The 25,097-nt window shown below is 49.4% G+C and overlaps 1 protein-coding gene across 6 annotated transcripts in view; it reads left to right on the top strand.

Moving 5' to 3' along the window:
- The window catches only part of LOC102940652 (interleukin 1 receptor accessory protein), a 60,852-nt gene extending 36,274 nt beyond the window's left edge, over nt 1-24,578 (top strand). Inside the window, exons 7-11 of one of the 6 annotated variants that reach the window (XM_037908731.2) lie at nt 1,156-1,285; nt 4,288-4,436; nt 8,105-8,254; nt 8,930-9,073; nt 23,108-24,556. In XM_037908731.2, coding sequence (XP_037764659.1) covers nt 1,156-1,285; nt 4,288-4,436; nt 8,105-8,254; nt 8,930-9,073; nt 23,108-23,805 — 1,271 coding nt within the window. In that variant the 3' untranslated portion in view covers nt 23,806-24,556. Of the gene's footprint in view, nt 1-1,155; nt 1,286-4,287; nt 4,437-6,988; nt 7,353-8,104; nt 8,255-8,929; nt 9,074-15,785; nt 20,937-23,107 lie in introns of those variants that run through there. The other 5 variants (XM_037908727.2, XM_043522507.1, XM_043522508.1 and 2 more) reach the window with 5 other exon arrangements.
- The last annotated feature ends 519 nt before the right edge of the window (nt 24,579-25,097 follow it).

The following is a 25,097-nucleotide window of genomic DNA, read 5'->3' as shown; positions in this document are numbered from 1 at the left end:
GTCTGCGCTCTCAGTCTCTGCGGCCGGGTGCTCCTTCTTCATGACTTGGCCCTCGGGCCAGGTCACTATGCGCGCTTCCCCTTTGTGGGATGTCAGTCTCTTCAAAAGAATGGGCTCAGGCCATCTTCCCCGTCACTGCCCAACTGGTGCCACTTCCCCAGTGGCAGGTAGGGGAACCCAGGCCCACCCTCTACTCCGGCTCCCGGCTCAGGGACCCTCCAGTCGGCAGCCCCGGTCTGCTCCACCCTGGACCTTGCTGCCTTTTCCCTGAGCCCTTCCTTACCTTCTGGCTCTCCCCACTTCTCTGGGTTTGCCAGCCCCACAGCTCCCTGCTCCCAGGGGGTAAACCGCAGGCTACTTGCCTCTGTAGCCCCCAAACGCACCTCCCTTCCCCCTGGCAGTGACTGCAGGCTGCTTCCCTGCAGCCCCCTCTGTTATCAGCTTCCTGCCTTTATGAACCCAGCCCATTCCTCCTCAGGGCTTCCTCATCCAGTCAGGGGGTTACTTCAGCCTCCTGATTGCCCTCCGCTGTGGCCTGGCTGGTTGATTGGCCCCTTTCTTACCCTACATTAACCCCTTCAAGGCCAGTGTGGGGTGAAGACCCCATCACAGGCGCTCACAATGTGGTGGTAGGAACCACTTAAGTACCTGGTTAGGGAGAGATTTGTTTGTTTATTTACTGTTTATTTGTAAAACAAAAGTGAAATATTCCCACTGTTACAGTTATCAGACATTTGAAAATATATTTTGGCCACATTCCTGTTAGCTTTTGTGTCTTTTGCTAGTTTCTCTTCAGAATCTTTTTTTGGCCTGCCTGATTATACTTTTACACTTGACTTGCCAGAGTTCATGCTCCTTTCTATTTCCCTCAGTAGGATTTGCCTTCCAGTTTTTAAAGGATGTCTTCTGATCTCTAACTGCCTCTTTCACTCTGTTGTTTAGCCATGGTGGCATCTTTTTGGTCCTCTTACGGTATTTTTTATTTGCAGTGTACGTTTAGTTTGAGCATCTATTATGGTGTTTTGAAAAAGCTTCCATGCAGCTTGCAGGCATTTCACTCTTGTGACTGTTCCTTTTCATTTCCATTTAAACTCGGGCTATAAGAGGCTCTGGAAAGCAGAAGCTGCTGCGTCCACCCTAATCCTCTTCTCCTAGGTGCCGACCTTGTTCTGCCCTGCGAAGTCTACTTCACCTTTCTGAAGGACTCCCAAACGGAGGTCTGGTGGACTGTTGATGGAAAAAATACAGACGATATCACAGACATGAAAATAAAAGTCTCGGAAAGGTAATGTTTCGTAAGAAGGACATTCATTGCATATCTCTTGCAGCTCTCTCGGCTAGCTGCACATGGGATCCCACAGAGAGGCCTGGGGTATTCAGCAGCACTGCCCCTGTTGGCAACACCTAGAGCTCCCAATGGGAAAAGACTGTTCAGGTTATTGGCAAGTCCCAAACGTCAGGAGCCAAGGGTCACTCGTTTCTTAGTGTTAGTCAGATCAAATCACTCCCGGGTGCAATGCAGCACCTGTGCGTAGTTATGATACTTAACCATGATCTGCTCATTGTTTGTCACCAAGCTTTCTTTTAACAGAGACATCATTAAGAGGCTCCATAAGCTAAAGGGGGCTCATCATTGGTAATAGCATCGCAAACTGGCTAGTGTGAGCCACTGCCCTCTAATGGAGAATAAGGGAACTGCATTGCTGTGTGTCATAGACTCTGTACTGTTAACAACAAAGGGAGGCTCTCTCTTTACCTCAGACAGTTGGTTTTGGAACAGGAGGATGTGAGGCCTTTCCCCTCCATCCTCACAATGACCTGTTGAGAGCAATAGATTTGTTACAGTATCTTCCATTCCCTGTTATGTTTTTCATCCTGGAGGGTGCCAAAGTGCTTTATGACGTATTTACAGAGATCATGTTGTAATGAACCGTGACTCATGCATATGCACGTCAACTGCAAGTGCAGATTGAACCACACCCGCCCCGCCAAGACATTAGCACCAAGTTCACAAGTCATTACTCCTTGAAATGAAGAACTCCCATAGCTGTGAGATGGCAGCATCCTGGGACCGGCCACTAGAGGGAGACATGGTCACATTCGGTTATTACAGCTTCTCCCGCCACTGGAAAGAAGCCGCCGAGGAGTAGGATATAGCAAGTACGCACAACATTTTAGGACCGGAAGAGAGGAGCAACGCCCACTGGAAACTGCCGGGGCACTGCGGATAGGTTGAAAGTAACGACCCAGATCCGAACTTGCAAGGGCTCATAAAAAGTGCTGCAAACTGTCTGGAAAACTGTCCTGCAGCACAGCACCCCCTAGCACAGCGGTTCTCAGCTCTGGTCCACCGCTTGTGCAGGGAAAGCCCCTGGCGGGCCGGGCCGGTTTGTTTACCTGCCGCGTCCGCAGGTTTGGCCGACCGCGGCTCCCACTGGCTGCGGTTCGCCGCTCCAGGCCAATGGGGGCTGCAGAAAGCGGCGTGGGCCGAGGGACGTGCTGGCCGCCCTTCAAGCGGTGGGCCAGAGCTGAGAACCACTGCCCTAGCACCAGGCTAGGCCCTTCGTTCCGTGCTGACTCAGAGGCCTGAATACCGTCTTCAGAATCACCCAACAACACCCTGGAGCAGCTGCGATTTCCTTGGAGATGTCTCGTCATGAGTTTTAGGTTTAGCATTGCTTGTGTGGGGTCAGGTTAGCATCTACCAGTGGTTTATAAAGAACTGGGTGACCGGTCGTGGGATTTTTGTGTTTGTTTTTTTCCAAACTGTTAGAGGAATTAAAAACCAATTATTAATTTGCCATGCTTTCAAATCCACCTTGGCTTTCAGTTCTAACATTTGGACAGTCATCATTTTGTTCATAAGGATATTAATAAATATGATGGGTAGCAGAATCAGTCCATAATTAGCTTGGGGATGAAGCAGAATTTGTTTGAAGATGAGCATTGTTATCATTAGAGTGCCATGTACATAAGAAGGCAGGCCATACTTACAGGATGGGAGACTATCCTGGGAAGCAGAGACTCTGAAAAAGATTTGGGGGTGGGTGGGGGTAATCAGCTGAACATGGGTTCCCCGTGCGATGCTGTGGCCAAAAGAGCTAATGTGATCCTGGGATGCAGGGGAGGGGGATATAAAGTAGTAGAGAGGTTCTTTTACATCTATTTGTGGCACTAGTGTGCAACCGCTGCTGGAATAGTCTGTCCAGTTCTGGTGTCCACAGTTCAAGAAGGATGGTGATAAATTGCAGCGGGTTCAGAGAAGAGCCATGAGAATGATTAAAGGATTAGAAAACCGGCCTTACAGTGATAGACTCAAAGAGCTCCATCTATTGAGTTTAACAAAGAGAAGGTTAAGGGATGATTTGATCACAGGCTGTAAGTACCTATATGGCAGACAAATATTTAACAATGGGCTCTTCAATCTAGCAGAAAAAGGTAGAACACAATCCAATGGCTAGAAGTTGAAGCTAGACAAATTCAGACTGGAAATAAGGCGTAATGTTTTAACAGCAAGAGTAATTAACCATTGGAACAGGATTATGGTGGATTCTCCATCAGTGACCATTTTTAAATCAAGATAGGGTGTTAGTCTAGAAGATCTGCTCTATAAATGATTTGGGGCAAGTTCTCTGGCCTGCACTATACAGGAGGTCAGACTCAGTGACCACAACTCTCCCTCCTAGCTTTGGAATTTGTGACTCTATGACTAGGTGTTACAGTAACACATAGAGGTTTCAACCAAGATTGGGGGTCCAGTGTGCTGGTTGTTGTACAGATACATATTAAAGGACAGACTTGTCTTAAAGAGTTCACAAACTAGACAGACAAAACAAAGTGGAGAAGAAAGGAAATCTTTTTATCCCCGTTTTAGAGATGGGTAATTGAGGCACAGAGAGACTAAATGACTTGCCCAGGGTCCCACAGAAAGTTTGTGATGAAGGTGGATACTAAACCCAAATCTCATGAGTCTTTGTCCAGTGCCTTATGGCAAGCCCACCCTTCCACTCTAAAATGCCCCAGGACACCAGTTGATCAATCATATTCCTCACACTGGCAATAAGCAAAAGTAATGCCAAGGAATTTAAACAAAACCAGTTCACAGAGGAACCAAAAGGTCAAACTGTTCTGCTGTAAAAGTTTTTGTGAAAAATGAAGCAATTCCTAAATATGGGTGTGATTTGCAAAAAAGGAAAGGCTGAATTCTCTGTGTGTGTGTATTAAAAAAAATCACAAACAGTGCAGCCAGTGTTAGCATGTGTAATCCTCTTAACTTTTCTGTTCCAGTGTCTCTATTCTCGAACTTGGACACAAGGACATCACAAGGACTCTGACCATTTCCAAGGTCACACCCAAGGACTTGAAGCGCAACTACACCTGTCATGCCAGAAACACCAGAGGAGAGGTTCACCAGACGGCCATGGTGGGAATGAAAGGTAATGGAATTGCACAGCAGCAGCTTAATGGATGCAGCAAAGCAAAAATCTTAGACGCATGGTCGAATGTGGAAGAAATTTCTTGGGGCAAGATGGGCCTTGGCTGAACGCGGTCATACAAGGGAATAGGGGGAGTAAATATTTCCTGCTCCCTCTGCTCCTGTGTAGCCTTCTTATTGCTACCCACATTGCACTTCCGGCTCTAGGGAAGAGAGTAGAGGCTGCATGCCTGATATTCCGTACTGCGCTCAAGTGGGTATGAAGAAAGATGGGGTGTGGAACCATGGTTCTGTTCCCTCCAGGCAGCAAGTGGAGCAGGGCCAAAGAGACTAGTAAGTTGAACCCTGAAAGGAAGGAAGGGTTGAACTCTCCCCCAAAGCAAGGGAGAATTCTGTCTGTCACGGTTCCTTGCTCCTGCTACTTCTGGGCTGGCGCCGCGACTTGTCGCCCTTCTACAGGGCTGAGCCTAAAGGCTCAATCGAGCCCTCAGGGAGCAGGGGCTCATGGTGTTCTGCCCGAGGTGTTTTCGAGTTCAGGAGCAGGAATCAGGTTGTTACACTATGTCAGCTGTCAGACCCCTCTCGGAGGTGCCATCCAGTTGTTCTTTAGACGTCTGTTATCTCCTTGGTGCATGGACACAGTTCCCATTTATCTCTGTACCGCGGGAGGAGAAGATACATCCTGCAGCAGCCAAATTTGATGGCTTTTCTATGTTCATTTCTGCTGACCAAGCTGGGTTGTGTGGGAAGCTGCAGCCTTTTTTGTACTCTGACCCTTCTTTTAAAGCTCAATATCCCGGACACTAAACTACATAAATCATTCTGCCCTGAATGATGGAAGGATATTTTCTTCCAACTCCGGGCCAAGTGGTACATGCAGTGGGTGCTGTCAGCACAGGATGGGGGAGCGTTTGCTGAGGCATGGCATTTCTGGACTGTGCACCAGAAAATCAAAAAAACTATGGGCTGATTACACTTCCCGGTTGAGCTATGCACTGACCTTCTCGTTGGACTCTAGCAATGGTCACTGTCCCAGGCCCTGCTCAGGGTCTTTTCCCCTGCTTTAAACATGCCACAGCTTTGCAAGAGGGTCAATGGAAACGCGTCATGGGATGAGCACACAAGTTCTTCTAACCAAAGCTATTCATCCCTGTTAAACGCGGTATTTTTAGTGTGGGGTGACCCATGCCCTGTGCATCAGTAGAACAGGCCCCTGAATCTGGACTTCACTTAAAGAAACAACTTTAGCCAGTGTCAAATAACTTCCCCTCACTAGGAAACCCTAATCTGAACATCCTCTCTAACCCTGGGGCCTCTTTGAAGACAAAAGACGTTGGCAGTCTCTCATTATGGGTTTCCAGGCAGAGTGTCCCTGAAGCAGATCACCACCTTACTGCTTCCCCGCCAGTGTGACCGGACAGACAGGAAATGCCTTTTGGAAGCTGCTGTGCTTGAAGCCCTTCAAGGTCACTTTCCTTTGAGATTCCCAGATGGAAACTAGACCTCAGAGCATGAAACACTCCTCACAGCGCTCTGGTTTTGGTTCCTGCCTTGGCTACTGTTGGAGGGTGATCTAGAGAGCCATTGCCAGGACTGTGGGCAAATTCTGGATAAAAAGTATAATTCAGAGAAAAAGCTGACTTTTTCTAGAGCTGTTTCTCTCTTAACCTGAGCGGTATTTTTCCTGTTTCACACACCCATCTCACAGCAGCCAAAACCCTTTCTTCAGGCATGTCCGCACCAGGTTTTCTTAGCCGGGCAGACATTTCTGTTACCTCACTAACCTCCAGTGGGTGACAGCACTGTACACAGAAGGCCTGAGAGACTGCCCAGCTGCACATCAGGAAAGATTGCTGTTTCTAAGACGCTCCACCAGAGAGGAGTCTGCCCTGGTTTAACATATTTCAAATGCAAGATGCCAAAAAATAGACTTTTCCTGACTTAAGTCGAACAACTTTGTGGCTCCTGCTCTGCCCTACTCTCTGTCAACATGAGGAGTCGTCCTCTGGATTTCAGAGATCTTCATTAGGAAGACACTTGGCTCCTCAAATGTTATACTCTGCTGCCGCCAGGGTTGCTGGGAGAGTAGACATGATTGACCCGAAGGAAGGCTTTCCTCACTAACGACCACTTTGCATCTGTTTTCACCCCTTTTTCTTTGTCTCGGGTGGACAATTCTACAATCTTTGTATGTCCCTTCAGAAAGGAGCCCAGACAGAACATGCAATTAATCAAGGGCAGAGTTTGGTTAGAGCCATTTATCTGCCTATCTTAAGCTTTTCTCTAGCAGTCATCACTGTAGTGTCTATGCACTTACTTCTTGTATATGGATAGGGAAATTGAGATGTATGGCATGCTGGCCCTTTGTTTAGAAAACAGCCCTCCAGGACCTCACAGAATGCTGTTTCTTGGCTGACTGATGCTTGACTGTCTGCAACTGTCTCTCTTTCCCTCCTGTCCACTTTGCCAGACCCCAGGATAGTTGACTGGAAGCTTCTCTTTCTGTAGACAAGTTACTTATGTCTTCTTTTTTCTTTCTGCTCCATTCCACAGCAGAATGCAAGAGCCAGCCTGGATCACTGCAGGCTAAAGTCACCTAGCTACAGACCATCACATCATGCCACTCGCGGCTCAAGATGGCCAGGACCTAACCTCTCAGTACCATTTGCCTTATAAATCTTAGCAAGTGGGCTTGTATTTCTTTTATGTTGGCTATGAAAAAATTCCCTCCTCTCCCTGCCACTGGTTTATATTCATTTCTGGCTCCTGGTTTTATTCTTCTTGGGATTGTCTCTTTCACTGTTTCCTGTATCTCTTGTACTGTTCGCTACCCATGGAGACTTGCTGGATTCTTTCAGTTTCTGTTTTCTCTTTCTGGTGGTTTGGTTTGTTGGCTAATAAAGCTCAGTTACATCCACGAGTTTTGTGATGCTTCCACTTACTGCTGATGGCTCTCTATTCAAACTGCCACTGCGCACGTCACTTAGTTCAGCTGTGCCCATTAAAAGGTCAGTATTTGCCTAGGGATGCCACACAGTTACCACGTTAATTCGTATTCTAAGGATGAGGAAAAACAGGGGCATCTCAGATACTACTGTTAGCAAACGCTGACTTCTTGAGAGAGTCTGTCTTGTTTAGGACAGGTCATCTTACCTCTTTGCAAACAGTTCAGTCTTTCCAGTGTTTTCTCAGAGCCTTCCTTCTGTTTTGTGACTAGAAACAGTCGGGGGTCAGGCGGCTTTCACAATCGTACCCTCTGAGGCCAGCGTGAGCCCAGAGTGACGGCTGTCCTGCGGCAGAAGGGAATTGGGACTCGGAGATTCCTCCCTGGCCTTCTGTCTTGCTCCGGGAAGATGTGGGGAGTGATTTACTTCACCCATCTTCAGTGTCTGTATGGGCAGCAGAATTAGCCCTTCAGTCATTTCGGCTCCCCTTCAATTGCCTCCTTCATGTTGCAACCGCCCAGCCCCCTAAAACTGCCCACGGCTCGCACGCGCGCGTGTGTGTACTTATTTAGGCATTAGCCTTTGATGTCCTACAGGAACCTCCATTTACAGATGGGCTCACATTGTGTTATGCCCTTCGGCTGCCTGTGATCCAGCCATGTGCCCATTAAAATGGAAGCCCAGTGTATTCCATGAAAAAAGATCGGTCTGTTTTTAACCCCAGTTCTAGCTCCAAGATACACTGTGGAATTGGCCTGTGGACTGGGAGCCACCGTCTTGCTGGTGGTGATCCTGATCGTCGTCTACCACGTTTATTGGCTCGAAATGGTTCTCTTCTACCGGGCTCACTTTGGAACGGACGAAGCCATTCTTGGTAAGGGTTCCACGGGGTTACAACGCCTGCTTCTTGCTGCTAGTCCCTTTGGTTCTGGAGATAACTTTTGTGGCAGGCCATTTCTACCCCCTCCAGAAGCAGGGTAACACTGACCCTAAATGTCCTTAACTGTTTTCACTTTTCTGGGTGAACTGAATGCTTGCGAGAGGAGCCAGAGGCAGGGTCTAGGAGGGTATCCTTGGAGTAGGTGCAGTGTGGCCAGGATAATGTAAGCTCTCCACACATTGCTCCATTAAGATCCCTCATGGGACCATCTCGAGGGAAAGGGCTATGTTGTCCGGTCTTTGGCCTCTCTGCTAAGGGTGTGGAAAGAACGGTCTTCTGTCTCGAGCACAGAATCAGGCTTCTTATGTCACTCTGAGCTCATCCCCCAGGCATGCCACATCGCTGTTTCTTCCTATGGAAAACTGGGATGATAGTAGGTCCCTGGCTGGAATGGCAGGTTTGCTGCTGATCCCTTGAAGGTGTGCCAGGCGCTTTGAGTCCCGCTGAGGCTAGAGAAGCGCAAAGCCTTGTCTGGCGAGATGGCTCATAGGTACAGGTCCATGGCACCTTTAAGACTCGAGAGCCAGCAGGGGAGGTGGGGACTGAACAATGGGGGAAGGCATGGACTGTAGGCAGTAACAGAAGTGTCTCTCTGCTCCCGACTCTCAGACGGTAAGGAGTATGACATTTACGTGTCCTATGCCCGGAATGCCGAGGAGGAGGAGTTTGTGCTGCTGACCCTGCGTGGAGTCCTGGAGAACGAGTTTGGATACAAGCTGTGTATCTTCGACAGAGACAGCCTCCCCGGGGGAAGTAAGTATGTCACGGGGGATGCCCACCATTTATGCCCTTCCCCTTAATTATGTTGGAGGCCGTGGTGATGGAGAGGAGGGTGATAACGAACTGGCCTTTCAAAGCAATGTCCCCCACTCCATTAAATGTCCCTCAGAGCAGATTCTGGTGTCTTGCTTCACGTTGCACTCAGCTGCAAACACTTCGAGCCAGTGTGTGGGGGGGTGCTGCCAGGGTCAAATGACAATGGGTATTTTTCAATGCTCTTTCCAGGAGGTGTGCTGTACAGTGCTCTAAAAGCACCACAAGGCAACCAGCCCCCATCCTTAATTAAAACTTCTGAACTGGCCTAAGGAAGGGAGGATAAAGTTGGGGGTGTGGACTGAGGAATAGGGGAATTATTATACTAGCCCTGATCAGTAGTCCATCCAGTGCATTACCATGTCACTGACAGTGGCTAGCACCCGCTGCATCAGGAAGGTGCAATAAATCCTGTTGTAGCAGTGATGGGATTACCAGTCCCCAGGGAAAGTTTCCTACTAATCCCCATTAGTTAGAGATCAGCTCATACCCTGAAGCACGTCTATCCTTAGTAAATATCAGCATATTAATAACCCTGAATAGCAAATACTACATTTGTATTTATTGGGGGCCCACCCTTTAATGATGGACAGGGCCAAAGGGCTCCACACCCGGGAGTGGCCAAATCCAGGACCCTCCTCGGATCAGTTGTACAAACCTGGGGTTGCCGAAGCAAAGATGCAAGAACAGCCCGTGCTCCAAATGCCCCATCTCTTGGGGAATCCCACATGGCTACAGGGCACACAGGGTGCCAGAACCTCAGTCGGAGGCTAGATAAGGGCCACAGCCATTGAAGTCAATGAAAAGACTGCTCTTGACTTCAGTGGGCTTTGGGTGAGGACCCGGTTATGTCAGAACGTGTGCTGGTAAAAATCACTAGCTAGGTTGTTCCAAAGTAGAGGCTTGTGCACTCAGGTAACCCAAACCAGGAGTGATTCCCCAGTCTGAGCCAGCTGTAAGGGAGATCAGAATCAGACCCTGGGTCCTTTTGCTCTCCTAGTCTCATGCAGAGTCCATTGACAAGATGTTTGGGTGCCACTCCTTTGACATATAAGAAAGCAAAGATTAATCCCCAAGTGGGTGACGAGGTAAAGCCACTGGGTGGTTGGTCAATGCAAAGCCTGCACGAAGAGGCGAGCCGTACGCCGGCTTGTTTGTTTTCGCCAGTGGTCAGGCTCAGGCAGATGCTGGGAAGGAGCAGGCTCCTGCAGCCAGCCCTGGATAGTTCTGTTCAGCAGCTGTTCACTCTACATTGGTCCTGTCCGCCTAGCTAAGGCCAGTGGTCAGCAGACTGAGACCTTGCATCCCATAGGGTGTGAATGCTGAGAGAAAGGGGAAGGACCGTGGCTCCTCCTTTCTTCCACCCACTGACAATCCCCGGGGGGAGGAGGCTCAGGAAAACCATTTTTATGTCACCAAACCATGGAGCCAAGTTTAGTAGGGGCCACAGAGCAGTTCCCACCATGTGTTTGCACGGGTGTCACTTGGCAGCATCATCTGGCCCTTTACAAAAACTTACCGTTTTATAGCGGGCTCCAATCCTGATTGGGGGCTTTGGGCACCGACTCAAAGTGAAAATAGCAGGTTAGCTCAGCCCCTGCAAAGTGCCAGACAGCTGAGGGAGGGTTTGGTGAACACTGACAATTTAAGTTTTTTGGTTTTTTCTAGGCTAAATCTTCAGGGTTTATTCTACTTCTTAACACAATGTTGAGGCGGCCGTGGGCTAAAAAGTGCAGTTCTGTGCTCAGAAGAAACTCTGTAAATTTGGCATCTCCTTCCGCAGCAGATCTGCTCCTGGTGCCTGTTAGCAGTCAGCTCAGCAAGTTGATATTTTTATTGTTTTCTGCTCTAGTTCACCTTGCAGAGCTGATGCTGCTCTGGGAGAAAGAGGTTCTGTCCCTTCTTGTGCATCAGCAAGATTGATTCATTAAGTTCCAGTCGTGTGTTGGCACAGGTGTCACTGGAAGGCATAATTCAGCCTACTGTGTCTTTATTGCTGGTGGTGATGTACAAGAAGGAAAGAATCCAGCTTGGCTCTCAGATCCTAGATAGGGTTTGCAGGGCTGGCAGTTACACAAAAAAATTATTTGCGGACAGGTAAGTTGGAGTCCCTGAGAGGCGATAAACATGGAACCCACAATGTCATTTTTGCAGTAAGCTCCAGATAGAGCAGTTCATTAAGCGTGAGATGTGGCTATGTGGCACAAAGCCAGAACCAAGGTCCCGTGGCCCCAGTGTAGGAACAATGATGGCAGGAACAGGGTAGGCCCACATTGTAGGAACATGAATGGGAGGCTCCTCACTCGATGAGGAGGGAAAGACAGTAACAGAAAATGAAAGTACTCCACTTAGGAAGGAATAATCAACTGCATAAATACAAAATGGGAAACAACTGCCTAGGAAGGAGTATTGCAGAAAAAGATGTGGGAGTTATAGAGGATCACTGACTAAATATGAGTTAACAATGTAACACTGTTGCCAAAAAGGTGAACATCATTCTGGGATGTATTAGCAGGAGTGTTGCAAACAAAACACGAGAAGTCATTCTTCTGCTCTGTTCGGCGCTGATAAGACCTCAGCTGGAGTACTGCGTCCAGTTCTGGGCACCACACTTCAGGAAAGATGTGGACAAATTGGAGAAAGTCCAGAGGACAGCAACAAAGATGACTAAAGGTCTAGAAAACATGACCTGTGAGGGAAGACTGAAAAAATTGGGATTGTTTAGCCTGGAGAAGAGACAACTGAGGGGGGACATGATAACAGACTTCAAATACATAAAAGATTTAAAAAGAGGAGGGTGATAAATTGTTCTCCTTACCCTCCAAGGATAGGACAAGAAGCAATGGGCTTAAATTGCAGCAATGGAGGTTTAGGTTAGAAATTAGGAAAAAATATCCTAACTGTCAGGATAGTTAAGCCCTGGAACAAATTACCTGGGGAGGTTGTGGAATCTCCGTCATTGGGGGTTCTTACGATTAGACAAACACCTGTCATGATGGTCTAGATAATACTTAGTCCTGCCTGAGTGCAGAGAGCGGGACTAGATCAGTGGTTCTCAAAGCCGGTCCGCCGCTTGTTCAGGGAAAGCCCCTGGCGCGCCAGGCCGGTTTGATTACCTGCCGCGTTTGCAGGTGCGGCCGATCGCGGCTCCCACTGCCCACGGTTCACTGCTCCAGGCCAATGGGGCTGCGGGAAGGGCGGCCAGCACGTCCCTCGGCCCCTGCCACTTCCCACAGCCCCCATTGGCCTGGAGCGGGGAACCGCAGCCAGTGGGACCCGCGATCGGCCGAACCTGCGGACGTGGCAGGTAAACAAACCGGCCCAGCCCGCCAGGGGATTTCCCTGCACAAGCAGCGGACCGGCTTTGAGAACCACTGGACTAGATGACCTATTGAGGTCCTTTCCAGGCCTACATTACTGTAATGAAGCCAAGCACACATGGGGCAGAATGTTTCCAGAGCAGATTGGCCGGTTGCTTTAGGAAGTGCTTAACTGTTTCCTTTCCTTCTGGTGTCAGTCCCAGATGCCCATTAACAGACTACTCTCTTCCCTGCCTTGTTATGGTTCACGTCTCAGCTCATTCTGTTCCACAGCTATTTTATATCAGCAGGAAGGACAGCTCTGCATCTGACCTACAGCTCCACTGTTCTGTTCGTGCCTTGCTCTCAAAGGGTGCAGGCTGCTGTATTCTCTCATAACCCAGCAAATGCACATTCTCCTTGGGAACTAATTATAAATCGTCCTCTACCTTTCACTCTGGTGTTCTCACCCCCTTGCTCTCCATGTGCGATATCACCCACTCTGCCTCCTCGGGGACTGGTCCAGTTCAAAAGAACAGAGCATCTTTCATCTCAAAGGGTCCCAAAGCGCTTTCCAACCAGCGGGCCCAGGGATTGCTTCATCCGCCTCGGGTGCAGAACCCAGGGGTTGTTTAGCAGCACCACTGTGCGGCAGTTCAGCACAGGACATGAGGAATATCTTATCCGTATGAATCGCCTACAATGAAAAGTGCCATGGGAATTTCAATGACTGCTGGTGGCGAGCGTGTGAAGGTGGCATTTCCAGCAGCATGGTGCCCTCACACCGTACCAGTAAGCGTGACTCAGTGGGACAGTCATCTCTAGAGCTGGCCAAAAGTTATTCACAAATTTCGGTACATGATTCAAATTACTTGGTGAATGTTTCTTACCGTCATTCAGCCAGCTCTAACCAGCATCTGCTGACTGGCCAGCACCACTCCCTGCAGCCCCTAGCCAATCCATGGCACTCTTCCAGCGAAGAGTTGATACAGCCTCTCTCTCCTCGCCTTGTAAGGTCTGGCAGGATCATATCTGAAGGTGGCAGGTCTGCAGGCAGACAGCGGTATCCTGCCCTCAGGGCAAGCCTGATCCTCTTCCTAAATTCTCTAGAGAGAGAGAGAGAAGCAGCAGGGACCTGTTTAAAAAAATCAAGAGCTAAAAGAAATAAGTCAGCCAAGTCCAGCACTGCAGCTCAGCCGTGCACTGTGCTAGGAACTCCTGGCGGGGCAGAGCCGTCAGTCGAGCTGAGCCGTAATGTGGGTAATTGCAGAGTAGTCGTCTCTTTGTGTCTGATCTGCTGGCCTCTTCACTGTGTGTCCTTGCACAAAAAGAAAAGCTCCTTGTTTAAATCCCCCGTGTGGCATGGTGACGTCTGCCACTGCGCATCTGGCGACACCCATCACAGGCGACTGGCCACTCCTCTGCCTTGTCTGAAGAAGTGAATCCAGTGCACGGGTCAAAGAAGCGTGGCCCCAAGCTGCCTGTGGCTGCTTCCAGCACCAGCCTCTGCGATGTGGCTCCGGAAGCAAAGACCCTGAGCGTGCCACGGGGACGTGTGGAACAAGGAGTGCAGAAAAGGGCTTCCCTCACCCTCATGCTCCCTTGCAAAAGTGTTTTTAAAATGCATCAGCCACCTCCTATGCCAAAACAAGAGAATGTGCCCCAGAGTTAGTGACGCTCAGTGTGTGAGCACTAGTCCCCACCACACATCTGCCTCCGGTGTGGACAGTGGAGTGGCTGGTATCAGCGCAGCCCATCTCTTGGGGTGACCAGGGGAGCCAGATTTGCTAAACATGGCTTCCTAGAATGAGAATCCACTAACTCCTGACAGGCCCCAGCGAATTCCTAAAGAAAGTAGGTCACGGAAATCTGCCTGCCAAGCTGTGCCTTCAAGCTTACCTCTCTTTCTCTTGCTCTGCACTCTCATGTCTCTGCTTCTCTCCTGCCTGCCCGCCCATGTCCCTTTGCTGCTTCTCCTTTCCACCCTGACCTAGGGACCCTTCGCCTTCAAGCCCAACCAGGGGTGCTTCCATACCCATCTGTGTGACGCAGGCTCACAGCAATGGTCAGCAGTTGCCACCTTCTGGTTAGGTCCCTCAAGCGCCAGTCCCTGCCCACCTGGACGGCCGGGAAGTCATTGCTGCTCCCCCATCACACGCCACCGGGCTTCAACTCCTCTACTTCTTAGGGAAGTACCCTGCCCCCAGAGCGTGTGCCTGTGTGATAGGTAGAGGATTATGCTGTCCTTGATGAAGAAGCAGGGGGGAGATGGATTATCCCTCCAGATAATCTCCTGCTGGCAGGAGTGAGTCAGGCACCCTTGGCGGCTAAATGCTGTTAAGTTCCAGTGTTACTTTCTTTTTCATTATATTTTCTGCCCGTGAACGACGGAAGCAGCCGCTGGGAGATGCGCTTTCAGAAGGACTTTGCATTAACTTTGTGAAGGTGGCTCAGGCAAATCTGCTCGCTGCTGCTGGAAAGCAAAGGCATCCGCTACCATGTCACTGACTCTCATGGTGTCGCTTTAGAGACCCCACATTAAAAACCTGGGGCGGCGGAGGTCACTGCCTCTGGGAACAGCGTGGGGGCGCCCTTGTTGCGGTGATGAGGGATCCAGGAGCAGGAGCTTAATAATGGATCCAGGAGAGTAGTTAGAACTCCAGCAATTCAAAATTAAATTAACCCTCGGAACACCCCAGTGGGTGGATAATTACTATCCCCATCTCACAGCGGGGGAAACTGAGGCAGAGGAGTGAAATGATTTATCCAAAGGCCTGTCTGTGTGACAGCAGGATTAAAACGCAGATGTTCCTGGCTTCTCTTAGATCACATCTCCCCCTAGCTGAGGTGACAACATTGCCCAGGGGGATGACACCCCGTGCTTGGCTCCAGTAGATTGCGGGGTCTCCTTTTCTGTCCCACTTATAACTGGGATAAATCCAGGCCTGCCCAAAGCAGCTTCGCTCTCCACACGCAGCCTTCCCGCAGTGATCGAGTCTCTCATGGTAACGTGGCATGATGGCATTTACATAGCACTGGCTCTGAGCGACCCCAGCCACTCTCTGCCCTTGGGGAGCCTGGCCATGTGTGCTGGAGAGAAGGGCAGCATGGACCGGGGTTGGGAATGGGGAGCAGTTCCTTTGTGGATCAGTAAAGGCCCAGCTGCTGGGAAGGAAGGGGGTGCTGGCTGCTGGAGCAGAGGCCTTCATTGGGTAGAGCTGTCTGAAGTGGTTGGGAAATCCCCATGCAGACACACACAGGGGCTCGGTCTCCCAGGAGGGTCTGCTTCACCGCAGTCCCTCAGCGGTGCGTTCTCCGCCGTCGCTAACCAGCTCGGTGTCTTTCTCTCCCAGTTGTCACAGACGAAACTCTGAGCTTCATCCAGAAAAGCCGCCGTCTGCTTGTTGTGCTGAGCCCCAACTACGTCCTCCAGGGCACACAAGCCCTTCTGGAGCTCAAAGCTGGTCTGGAGAACATGGCCTCCCAGGGCAGCATCAGAGTCATCCTGGTCCAGTACAAAGCCATCAAGAAGAGCAAGGTGAAGGAGCTGAAGCGGGCCAAGACTGCGCTCACTGTCATTAAGTGGAAAGGTGAGAAGTCCAAGTACCCACGGGGCAGGTTCTGGAAGCAGCTGCAGGTGGAGATGCCAGTGAAGAAGAAGACCAGGCGCGCTAGCATCAATGAGCAGGAGCTTTCCAATTCCTCCCTGTGAGATGTGTGATAGAGGTGGGGAGGGGGCAAGAACATATCCGCTGAAGGTTTACAGTGAAGGATTCCATCTTGAGCGTTTCAGAACGGCACCTCCCTATGGCCTTTTAAATTGCCCTGGTCAGAGAAGAGCTCACTGGCCAATGTTTCAAATGTGCCCCCTTTTATTTAGCTGGACAAGACCCAGTCAGCATTACATCCACTCTCAGGGTCTAAATATTTGCCATCCAGGAAGGGTGCAAGCATCCTTTGGGGGAAGGGAGGCGTTTGCACGGGTCAGCGTTCTCACTCTTGGGATCTGACCTGAGCCCTGCCCCAGTATTCTGGGACCTCGATCCCCCTTTGTCTCTCCTTAAGACCTTTCATCCCTTCTGGTTAGTGGCTCGTGGCGGTAACGACCCCAGCATGGAAGCACCGGGCCAGTTTGAACAAAGTCCCCAGACGAGCTGTTACGCTTTCAGTAAGGATTCTTGGAGACGGGCGTGGCCACGTTGCTTATTCAGACACTCTGATTTCTGCTTCAGGATGGGACGTACACTACAACACATGCTCACACCTCGCACTCAGCTGGCTCGTACCATTCTTGGATGTGTTCCCATGGGAACGACTCCCTTCAGGGACTTTACAAATGTGAAGCAATTGTCACAGAAATGTACTTTATGTTTTGTTTTGAAGGTACTCCTTGGTGGTATTTGTTTTACAGCCCTTCTGGCAAAAGCCGGCCCAGCTCAGAAACTCTTGGCAGTCTTCTGAGTTTCCAAACCCCTGTGGTGCCCAATCCTCGGAATCGAGGGGAGTTTCTCCATTAATACAGTGCCGCAGATCCTGCCTTCACATGCGCGTGTGACCCTTTTTTGTAGAACAAAGCTCAGGGACTTCACAAGGGTTGCAAACGCCTCTGCTTTCCTGCTGAAGAGCAGTGTCCCTGTTCAATCTATGCCGCTGGCCGTTGGAAAACACTGTGGAAGGAGTTAAAGGAGGCATTTTGTTTCGAAACCAAAACCCAAACCACCTCTCTCCAAGTTCTGCCCACATCTTCATGCGCTTGGTATGTGAGTCAACCAGCACATCTGATGCTGCCAGGCATGCTTGGGGTGGCGCTTCAGAGAGCTCACATTCCACTGGGACGTCCGCACTTAGGGTGACCAGATGTCCCGATTTTATAGGGACAGTCCTGATTTTGGGGGATTTTTCTTATATAGGCACCTCTTACCCCCCCACCCCCCCACCCCCTGTCCCGAATTTTCACACTTGCCCTCTGGTCACCCTATCCGCACTTAATGCTCTCCTAGCTCAGAAGCGCAGCAACAACAAAAGGTTAAGTGGGCAACGTTGCTTGTATGTCACTGTGTAGAACAGGCAGACCTCGGCAGCTCCTCTGGCGACACAGGGGACTGAGTCTGCACATACTTCCCAGAGTTTCAGGGAAGGCTGAACACCCACTGCACAGATTATTAAGGAGTATCCAGCAATAAAGAGTTTTTATTTATTCTCTTACTTGTCCTGATTTGTAGATCTGCACTTTTTAAAACAACAGTTATGGAAGTGTCTTTGCCAACCTATACTTTGTTTCTGAATTCCCACTCTCTGAAGTGAGAAGCACCAAGGACACTAGCTGGGCTGGATGTGCAAGAAGCAGTGCGATGCACGAGTGGAGCGGTTCTGGGCCACTAGCACATGTCTGACGGGTCCTGACAGGCGTCTTTCCTGGTCTTAATAGTGCCCATCGGTGCTGGGCCCTCGTGCACCAGTCCTGCCTGCTTTCCAGCTGTTCTTTCAATGCTCTCACTCCGCTCCCTCCTGTTGACGTCAGTGGTAAAGCCCCTTCTGTCATCAGTGGCAGCAGGGTTAGGCCGGGTGCGTTTGAAAATTCCACTCTGGGCTGCTTTACCCTGGATTAGACAGGAGGCACCGGCACTGGCCGGAATAGGCAAGGGCGTGGTGTGCTAAACCGCTGCGCTGGAGTATAAGATCGCTGGGGCAGGTGTCTGTCTTATTACAGAGCCCAGCATAATGGGGCTTGGCTCTGGCTGGAGCTTTGAGATTCTGCTGTGATCGAAGTGTTTACTAATGATTAATATTAGAGGACAATCAGTTCTCAGGGCAGGTCAGCTCTGCCCTGCTTTCCTAGGGGAGGAGGATTGGTTTTTCCATGTGTCTGTAGAATTGTTAATCATTTACTATTGTCCTAAAATTCTCTTTCTCCCTTGGGGCACCTAGATGTCTTGGTGCATGGGGGCATTTTTGCTTTATTCTGGAATTGAGTGTTACTCCTGGCAAATGCATGTATATTGTTTGTGGCTAAGATTGTAACTCTTGGTTGACCTGTAACTTGCCCTGTCACTCAAGTAGTGTCAGGCTATCCAGAGCTGCTCACAAGCTTGAGTACCAACCTCAGGGCAAATTGTGAAGAAACGGCACAAACACCAAACTGGTTGTGAGTCCTATACCTAGATTTCACTAACCAAGTATCTAGTGTGAACTCAAGCATTGTGACAGCCTTAACATGGAGTCACAGACGGTCTCCTTGGGCAATCCGATCTATCTTGCCACCTAAGTAAGCTTGTCCTTGTGATAGATGGTCCCTTACCCCCGCAAAATCACAACAATATTCAGGTTACTCCCTGTCCCAAATGTCCAGTCACTGACCCCAGGTCAGTTTCACCCTAGTATCTCACCAAAGCCAACACTTGTAGCCAATCCTATAATAAACAAACAAGATTTATTAAGTAAGAAAGGAAATGAAAGCTATTTACAAGGTTAAAGCAGGTAAGATACACACACAAATGGGTTACAGTCTTAGGTTACAAAGGGGTAATAGAAGGTGCCGTAATATGCAAGCTCTACGTCCTTTAGGACTAACCCAGGCCAAGCCCTGGGGAACTCTGTTAGGCTTAGAAATCTTTGCCCCTAAGAGTTCAAGCAGCACAGAGCTTGAGGTTCTTCTTGCTGAACATTTTTATTCCCTTCCTCCCTGAGTTCAAACTGATGGGATGAATTTACATGCAGGTCTCCTCTTCTGATAGGGTGGGGAAGGGGGCGAATGCAATTAATAACCAGTTTGTTCTTTGATGTTTCACAATGGCTCATTTGGTTTCAATGGGCTTTCTTGCAGAGCAGGGCAGGGCCTAACCCCTCCTGCAGGAAGCCAGCATTTTACATGAGTTAATGCTCCTTTCCTGTTTGGTGAGTTACACAGCTACAGAGGTCTACAATGGAAACACTTAACGGTACCTTATAACCTGGGCTACAGATGTTAAGCGAGATTAATACATGCAGCATTCTACAAGTATTTCATAAAGTCTAAACACATTTTTATAAATTGAATACCTATTTTAATACTACTACCCCACAGCTGAGCCAGACGGGTTTCCGGCTCTGCATTCATTAGGTTTCAGTTGGGACCTAGGGGCCTTGGCATGAGCTGGCACCTGGTCTGCCAGCGTCACTGTCCCTGTGATGCCCATTGGCGAGACTGGGACACGCATTGTGGAGCCATTGTTAAAAACAAACAGCTGGAATCTGTGCACTGTCCATCCAACTGGACAGGAATAGTTGTGCTGTGCTGGAGAGACAGCCGAGGAGCCCAGCTGTAAAACGTCCTGGCTTAGGTCCCCATCCGGCAAAGCCTTTACGCACATACTTAGTTTTAAGTAAATGAATAGTCCTGATGACTCCAAGTCCCAAGTGGCTTCCTGGAAGTCAACAGAACTGCTCATTTGCTTAGGATAAAATATGTATTTTGCTGTGCTGGAACCGTAATCCACTGCTGGCTCTGCAGTGTGGTTTCCTGGCGCCATAAACTCAGTCTTCATGTTGTCACTTGTGATATAATCAGCACCTCACAGTTTATAAAACTGTGTAAAGCCAGGATTAACCTGTAAAGTGCATCGTTTTGTCCCATTTCTTCCTGCTGGGCCTTTGGAATCTCTTCACGTTAAGCATCTCCTTGCAATAAACGCAGCCAGAGTTACCATCAAGCAGCTGTAACATCTGAATGCAGGATGGAAGGCCCCACATCACACTCCAACCACTTTTTGTTGCATTCTAAGTTGACTTAAAAAACAGCCTGCGTGCATGGAATCTGAATGTCCGCACATCTCCCAGCCATTAGCATCTTGCATCTCACTGCTGGCTCAGGTACCGAGAGACCCTTAGTTACTAGGTTAATAGAGATTTATTTTAGGACAGAAAATCCCTGTGTTTAATTTTACTTGTTTGATTTAACATGTTTTTTTTTTAAAAAAAAGGACGAGACCCTCCTCTAGTGTAAGTAAGCGTAACTCCAGCAGCATCAATGATTCAAGATGCTTGTGCCCATTCCCCAACAGGATTACCAAGAAGCAGGCAATCACCATCAATTCAATGAAGGATAAAAGCATGCAAGTTACCACTGACTGCAATGGGAGCTGTTAGGCCAGCGTTCGGCTTTTTGAATGTCCCATGCATAGGGCAGATGCTGGGACCCATCCCAAATAAGCCTATCCACTTATTTATGAATGGCATTTGGTTCCCAGTGCAGGATTTTAGCACAGCTTGTACCTTTAATTTGGTGCGTTCATCTGATTCTGCGCTGTAACTTTACGTTAGTCAACAGATAGCTAAATGTAAAGTCCTTCATTTTATCTCACTGTGGAGGAGGACCGGCTTTGCACACATTGGAATGGACTTTGCTTTCCATTTCATTTGCTGTTTTAAGGCCTTTTTCCATTCTACGTTTTCTCACTTTTGTGATGTGTCAGTGTTGTTGGGTTTTATGTACATATTTTTACTTTTAAATAAAATGTTTATTTTCACTTTTGCATTTAAGTCCTTGCACGGTTCTCCTGAGTTTAATTTTACTCCATTTCTTCATCAGCAAATATGTGTAGCCAAGGCAAAATGTTCTGTCCCAGCGGCAGCATCTATTGTAAATAGAACCCTAGCGGGTGGAATTCACCCCTGTGCAGAGACCCAGCATCACGAGGCCTAGGTACCACCTTAGTCACATGTATGCCATCCAAATAGCGGTACCTGTTCATGTTATAAATAGCACCCAAGGGCCCCAATCAGGACTGGGCCCCCTTGTTGTAGGGGCTGCACACTCTGCCCTGAAGGGCTTTCAGTCTAAAAAGACAAAAGGGGGATGGCATGGCTATTACCCCCATTTTACAGATGGGGAAACTGAGGCACGGAGTAAGTGACTTGCCCAAGGGCACGCAGGAAGTCTGTGTTAGAGCTAGGGAATTCATCCTTAATCAAAGTCAACCTCTCCCTTAGGCTTATTCTCCCATCACCCATTTGTCTGGGAAGGCTTCTCATTCTGCTCAGGCTTGCCTCTTTCCTGTCTACATACTAGCATGTTGTTGATGCACAAACTAGCCTTTCCAGACTGCTAGCCAAATGAATGCTTAGGGCACCAGACGTACTCTAACTTTACAGCCTTTAAAGAGCTAATAGAAATGTGTTGCTTTTAGATTCCTTTTGCACATAACTTTGGGGTGCTCTGCAGTGCGCACAGATGCTACCTAAATGTGCAGGCACCAGACCAGAGACCTTCACAACAAAATCACTAGCAAGTAGGATTGCAGGAAAAACCTGCAGGAAAAACCAGTCTCCGTCCTCCCCGCAATCTGGTTCTGTATTGCACAGCTGACACCAGACAAGCTTGTTAAAACTGCTCAATGATGCAGCAACGTAACCTTCCCATGTGGCAGCTCCTAGACGTCAGGGATCTGAACAAGGGCAACGGAAGTTGCTGGGTGCGCTCCTGTGCAAAGGCAGCTCTTTATAGGGGATTTTTCTTCTTGTATTTATTAAAGTTTTCCCTCCAGCACGCTCTGCCCTGGTTAAACACTACCAGCCCCAGCTACCCTGTGCCAGATGCCATCACTCACAGTGCGTGGCCAGCCCTTCTGTGTTCATTGGATTTTCATGGTAATAGTGTCAATTAGGGAGAGTGAATTTGCTAAGTGGCACAGCCCTATTAATCTCCGCCTGTTCACTGGGAAGCCATTAGCCACAACTCTTGCATTTGTCAGCGGCTAACACACTTTGTGTAACCCGCATCATCGGCGCTATAGCCAGGAAGGCTAAGGCTGTGCCTTGCTTCAGTCCCATTTCAGTACTGTTAATAGTAAATACACGGGGCTTGTCTTGCACCTTTCCAGCTAAGGAGCTTGCCTTACTGTACAAACTTTAATGAAGCCCTCTGCAAGGCAGTACTTTTATTGTCCCCAGTTCAGAGAAGGATGAACTGAGACATGGAGGAGTCAAGGGCCAGCATTTTCCAAGGGCTCTAATTTGGGGTGCTTCAATTTTTGGATGTCCAATGGGAGACAAGAAGAGGTGGCTTTCTGGAGTTGGCGAGAAGCCCCCAGTGATGTCCGTTACAGGTGTAGCCTTCTGAAAAAAAAGCTCTCGGGGCCAGATGAACTGTTTGCTTTCCTAGATTCCAAGGCCAGAAGGAACCATTGTGATCATCTAGTCTGACCTCCTGCAGAGCACAGGCCAGAGACCTGCCCCACAATAATTCAGAGAGTATATCTTCTAAAAAACATTTGCATTGCTCTAGTGATGCAAAACAGCTGTAAGCCCTATAGGCAGGTAATTCCCTACCTATCCCTTGGGGAGACTCTTGCTCCTTCCTGTGAAGTAGGTGCTCCTGGCACAGTTGGGGACAGAATACTGGACCAGATCAAACACTGGTCTGACCTGGTATGGTTTGCTGCTAAATTCACTAGCAGCCTTGTAAAGAAAACTTACCAGACAGACACAGAGTCTGCCTGCCAACCCACACCGTGATGGGGATGCTGACTGAAAAATATCAGCTATTGATATTTGTTGTGTGCCGGGACCATGGGCAAGTAACATTTGGCTGGACTGCATGAACCAATTTCTCTCTTCTCCAGCTGGGAAGGGCCATGCATGTGTCCAGTGAAATAGCCTCATTTGGCTTTGTTCTCCTCTCCCACCCTTGCCTCTCTAGATACCACTGAGGCAGTTTTCGACTTCATTCAGCGAAGCCGGAGGATGATCGTGGTGCTGAGCCCCAATTACCTGACTGAGAAGAGCATCAGCTTGTTGGAGTTCAAGCTGGGCATCGTGTGCCAGAACGCCATCTCCACCAAGCTCATTGTGGTGGAGTACAGGCCGCTGCAGGTCACCCATCCCGGCATTCTCCAGCTGAAGGAGTCTGTCTCCTTTATGACCTGGGACGGGGATAAATCCAAGCCGCCCAGCTCCAAGTTCTGGAAAGCCTTACGCCTCGCCCTGCCCCTGAGGAGCCTGAGCTCCAGCTCGGGTTGGAACGAGAGCTGCTCCTCGCAGTCAGACATCAGCCTGGATCACGTCCAGAGGAGGAGGAGCAGGTTGAAAGGCCAGCTGGAACCGCAGAGCTCCAGAATGGGCGCTGCTGCTCAGAGCGGGGTGGCCCCAGCCCCCAGGTCAAAGACCAAGCACCGAGCCAAGCCGTTCATGCCGTGTCAGTGCTGTGTGACGTACTGTGACAATGGCGATAAACTCAGGCAGAAGAGCCGAGCCGTGCCCAAGTCCAAATGGGAGACTCACCTCTGCAAGCCGGTCTCGGGCGGAAACAGACTAGAGCCCCCAGCTGCACAGCTCTCGGCTCTTGCCCTCTGCCAGTACCCCGATTTGTCCAACAGCAACGACTTCTGTGTTCTCTAGCTGAGTTCCCAGACCACAGCAGAGCTGCTGGGGATGCCAAGCGAATGGAGCAATGATGAGGGGTTTGGGGATTTCCCGGACTGGCTTCGCTTCCTTCCATATGTCCTCATTCTTTTCCCGTCAAACAACAGCCATGCAGGAGTGCTGGAGTGATGTTACCAAATGTTCCACTCATTGGCACTTGAGACGGGATAGACCATCTAGTCCCAAACTGATCTAGGGACCTCTGGGGCCGTACAGAGCATTCACGGCTGGGCTGCTAAATAGATATAAAAAGACATTCAGTATTTCCCTTATGTTGGCCCAGGGAGATGGGAGAGGGAAGAGTCCCTGTGAGGTGAATCGGAGGGGAGGTGTACTAAACAATCTCCTTATGAAGGGGTACAAAAGTGTGACGTGAACTCAGGCTTGACCCTCCACTTTTGAATCAATTAAAGCTTCATTACTGATTTCATTGTGGGCAGGATCCAGCCCCACCTCCTGGCGAGGCCGGATGGGTCTCTTTCAGTGGATTCTGTGGTGCTTTTTCATATCCTTGTTTAAAGGGACATGGTCACAGCTTTAAAAAATAACCCCCGTCTCTCTGTAGGCTTTTTAGCATGCCTTTGCGCACAGGCCATTTCAGTGGTGGCCCTGTCAGGCCAGTTCCCCCATTGGTTGGCATGGGCCTTTCACACAGCCACTAACATTTAGAGACAGGGATGGCCAGCCCCAAATTAGGCGAGATAAGGCCTGAAACACACTTACTTAAAAACCCCACTGTTGAAACACCCTAGATTTCAAATGGACTGTGTCTCATTAAGTGATTCACGAAAAGGGCCCTTGATCACCTCCCTCGGGTCTGGCAAACCTCGCCGCCAGCAAGTGTTTCCTGCTGTGCATCCTGAATTCCATTTTCCTGTGCTCGGTGTCATCTCGACATCCATTCCCCCCGAGCCATGGGGTTTGCAAATACTCCCACCTTCACCCCCTTAGCTGTCGTTTGGTGTCACACATTGAGTTCTGGAAGCCTTTCCCTGGGAATTAATCCCTCCCCCAGCTCTTTAATCGGTCTGACTGCTTGTCTCTACGTTAAGTGTGGCTGTTGTTAATTTGTCTTCTCTGGGGGAGGCATGCGTTGGGAATCCACTGTAGGAAGCATGTGGCTGGTGTGGCTACCAGCCCAGAGGCTCGGTTGGGGTCAATGGGTGCAGCTGCATTGAAGTCACTGAGTCAGTGCTGAGGGTCTGGCCTACATCTGCCTCCGATTAATACTGTCAGAGTACAGTGACCCTCCCATCACTCTCTGAAAG

The sequence above is a fragment of the Chelonia mydas genome, chromosome 9 (assembly GCF_015237465.2).
Source record: "Chelonia mydas isolate rCheMyd1 chromosome 9, rCheMyd1.pri.v2, whole genome shotgun sequence".
Taxonomy (NCBI): domain Eukaryota; kingdom Metazoa; phylum Chordata; order Testudines; family Cheloniidae; genus Chelonia; species Chelonia mydas.
This window is presented reverse-complemented; position numbering and strand designations above follow the sequence as displayed.